The following is a 4,108-nucleotide window of genomic DNA, read 5'->3' on the forward strand; positions in this document are numbered from 1 at the left end:
TCGGGCGATGGGAGACTAACACGAGGCCCTCTTTAAGCTGCTTCTGTGTAGCCCATATGGATACGAAAAACCGTAACTCGCTCCGATTTGATATTAAATTTCCATTATACGGATACAGTCCAAATCTACTTAAAAGTTCAAGTTATTAAGTGCTGATACAGTCTCATATAAATTCATGATTATTTTTTTTATTTTTTTACTTTAAATTATAATTTTCAACAATAAATAAAATAAAAAGACGTGTGAAAACAAGAAGAAACTGTGGGTCGGTCAAAACCGAGTAGCTTTCCTTCATCCCCTGTGCCGCCGTAACAAACTGTCATGACCTTTCTTTCTTCCCTCCTCTCTCTCTTACACGCATATATGTAAATATACATACATATATATATATACACACACGCACAAAAAGGCCCAATCCTTATCCTTTCCGAACTCTTCCCGTGTCTCCTCTAGTCCTTCCTAAAACCCTCCGAAAGCACCAAAACAGAAACCTTTCAATCAGAACTGAATCTGAAAAGGAATCGCCAAGAAATGGATCGCCCATACGAGCAAATCGATCAGTTCGATCGGTTGCCCGACGAGCTCCTCCTCCTCATCCTCAACCGTGTCCGCGAAGCCAAGTCTCTCACCCGGTGCCTCGCCGTGTCGAAGCGTTTGGCCCTCCTCATGCCCCGCATCGACTCTGTCTTCCTTCCCATACCACGGAGACCAGTAAGGCCCAAGCCGAGTCGCAGGTTCCCCTTGAATTTCCTCGCCAAGTCGGTACGATTCCTCCGCCGGGCTATTACTCCCAAGTCGAGTTCTGATTGTTGCGATGATGACGACGACAACTATTATGATCCGCACGAGATCCTGAAACGGTTTGGAGAAATTCACTCCCTGGACATAGAGATCCCGAGCTGTGGAACCGAGATCGAGGAGCCTTTGCTAAAATGGTTCGCTGACTTCGGCGCCGGTCTCAATAGCTGCGTGATCGTCGGGGCTAATTCTCTAGAGAAGATGGAGGGAACGGGGAATTGTGCATTGGAAGAGAAAGCCGAAGCTGCCGAACCGCCCGAGCTGGTCCTGACCGACAAGGACCTGAAGCTGCGGATTGTGTGGATCATATCCTGCCTGATTGCGGCCGCGTCGAGGCACGTCCTGCTGAAGGATCTCATCGGAAAGAAACCGAAGCTCAATGACGTGCAGATCACGGATGCTGGGAAACAGGGGAAGCTCTGTATGGGGAAAGAACAGGTCGCGGAGGTGAGGAGCTTGGCAGCGGGTTCGGGACCGGAGTCAAGATCGTTAGAGAGGAGTGTGGTGCCGGACTTGAAGATGAAGCTGTGGTTCGTGCCAGAGATGGAGCTTCCGGATACGGGGTTCGTGATGAAGGGCGTGACCCTCGTCGTGATCAGGCCGGCGAAGGAGGAGAATGATTGGTTGGTGGATGATGGCGGAAGCTCGATCTGGGAATGGTTCGGAGGAGACGATGATCGTGACGAGAGAGGGAAGGCGTTTGGGGAAGCTGTGAGGGAGTTGAGGAAGATGAAGATGAAGAGGAGCTTCATCATGGAAATGAATTCCTTTTGATATTTTTTTTCCCCCTATTTTTGGGTTTTTGTAAGTATGACAGAAAATATATTTATTGTAAATATGTTTTACATATTTGGTGTTTTGGTCTGTACCTTATAAGATGGGCAAAATCAGCATGTTCATTTTTGTTGTTTCGTGAGCCTAAATGAGTTTTCTCGGGTGATACCAAAGCTCAATCGTTCTCGACTGATTCAAGTTCGAATCGGGAAGAGCCTATATAAGTATTTATGTTATTTAATTTTGTTATTCGAACTCCCCGTCAAATTTTAATCTTCTATCATTATTTGGATTTAACGAATTGGCCAAAATTTGTCAGCATATGGAGGAAGATATCGGGTTGGATGGCTGTGTTTTAGGTGCCTCATTTGATTTGATTTGATTTGATTTCTATGCTACGATATGGGACTAGAAATTTTGAGTCCATCGTACGTGTTGGAACCTACGTATTGATATTGAATGATCTGAATATTTATATATAGACTGATAAGAAGAGGACCCCTATAATATTGCGAGTCTCTTAGCGTACGACGGTCCCATTGAGATCAAGTACAAGTTTATTCGGACATAAATAGGTTAATTCCTTGTCCTAAGGAATAAATAGCTAATTCGGTGATGTTGAATCTTGCGCCGAGGAAAACCAGCCAACATAGCCTTTGCTCGCTCTGCGTACCTGACCGTGGGCTCTTCTCTGGCCTCACACTCACTCAACACTTTAATTTACTACCAACTGTGAATCATCTAATAGGGCAATGCATCATCTCCAAGAAGTTTAACCTAATGGTAATAAATAGTTTAAGTATCTATTCAATCTCAAGTTCGAAACCTCTTAGAACTACCGGAACGCCTTAGGTGTGATTATCCGTTCCGTACACAGTCAGGGATTCACGGAGTCTCGGGAATTAGTCGGGCGAAGTCCGGATACCCCATATTAGCAAAAATAAAAAAGGGGTAATGCATCGTTACCCCAGCTCAATCAGCTGTGTTAGCTAGGCAACCCGAAGATTGCAAACTAGCTCTCAGTGTATAAGAAATAAACTATGTAGATTTGATTTTCTTACCCGTACATTGCATGGATTATATTATACTCTTTGCAAAGATGTAAAATTGAGTGTTGAAAATTGTATTTCAAAAGAACTACGGACATCATGATATATAACATTTAAGCATATATATGAAATTTTCATGAAAAATACAGAATCATATGCTATCTTAATTTTGTTTATAAAATTCGCTACACAGACATTAAGGAGTTATCCAAAAAAAAAAAGCACATTTCATCGTCTGTTTTCACAGTCATTTATAAAAACATGAATTTTCATAAATTTGGTCAAATACTAAAACATGGAAACTAAAAGGGGCATTTCCTTCTTTACTGTTATAGAATTAATTTTGCGCAATGTATGTATATTTTAATTTTTACAGATTTTAGGTGCATTGCATTAATTTTATACTTGTAATGACATGTTAATCTAATTTTATATATGATTAAATAAACTTCAATTGTAAAAAATGAAAATTTTTCATTTTCTCAAATTTAAGTGCTTAAAGAGATAGACTATGTTATCAATATTTATGTGCCGTAACACGACTCTAAATGGATATAGATAGATAGATAAAGAAGATGTAATCTATATCTATTTATACTATTTCAAAAATGAGAAGGAATGACTCCGTCTAACTTTCAATTTCCAAAAATGCTCATAGTATATAATCCTAAATTTTTTTATTTGCGACCACATATTTGATTAATTTTTTTATTAATCATATGATGTTTTTTTACCACTATTAATAATATTTTATTCAATTTTTTGCTCATGAAACCTATACATTTACAAAAGAAAATTAGTGAGTTCCTTCTTGTTCATGGGTTTATTTTGAACATTCTTTTTTTGTTCATTTCAAGGGCATGTAATACCACAAAAGGTGAATTTCTTCTATTTTTTTCCTTAGCAATATATATATATATATATATATATATATATAAACTTGATAACTATAAAATTAATAGGGTTAAAAAGGTAAATGTGTCAATAATGTAGAGTTAGATAGGTCAATGCCTTAATAAATAGTATTTGTAAGGAAAATATAAATTATATATTTTATAATGCATTAAATGCAAAACTTTAATAGAATATTGAAAGAAAATAAATATATGAAAAACTATTTAAATATAATCTTCAACTTTATTTTAAAATAAATAATAATATATAAGTTAAAAAAGATTCAATTTTAGGATTTAAGTAAATAAATATATTCAATTATTTTTTCAAAAAAGTTTCGTTATATCTATATATCTATTAACATGTATAAGTTTCACTCACATGCAGTTAATAGGGGTATATATTAAAAAGATTCAAACTTAAGATTTAAATAATGAAATTAGTCAATTATTTTTAAAAATTGTATGATATACATATGTCAGTCAACATATATAAATTTTACTCCCATGTGGTTAATGGGGGTAAATATTTATGTAATCATCATGATTTATAGTTATTACATAAGCTTCCTATTTCAATTTTTGGATTTACTG

General features: G+C 36.8%; 1 protein-coding gene across 1 annotated transcript; it reads left to right on the top strand.

The window, feature by feature from the left end:
- Positions 1-281: 281 nt before the first annotated feature.
- Positions 282-1,726, top strand: LOC116199751 (F-box protein At1g30200-like). The gene has a single exon (XM_031530226.1). It carries the CDS (start codon positions 532-534, stop codon positions 1,570-1,572), a length of 1,041 nt encoding a protein of 346 aa, XP_031386086.1. The 5' UTR covers positions 282-531; the 3' UTR covers positions 1,573-1,726.
- Positions 1,727-4,108: the final 2,382 nt, after the last annotated feature.

Source organism: Punica granatum, chromosome 3, assembly GCF_007655135.1.
Source record: "Punica granatum isolate Tunisia-2019 chromosome 3, ASM765513v2, whole genome shotgun sequence".
Classification (NCBI taxonomy): domain Eukaryota; kingdom Viridiplantae; phylum Streptophyta; class Magnoliopsida; order Myrtales; family Lythraceae; genus Punica; species Punica granatum.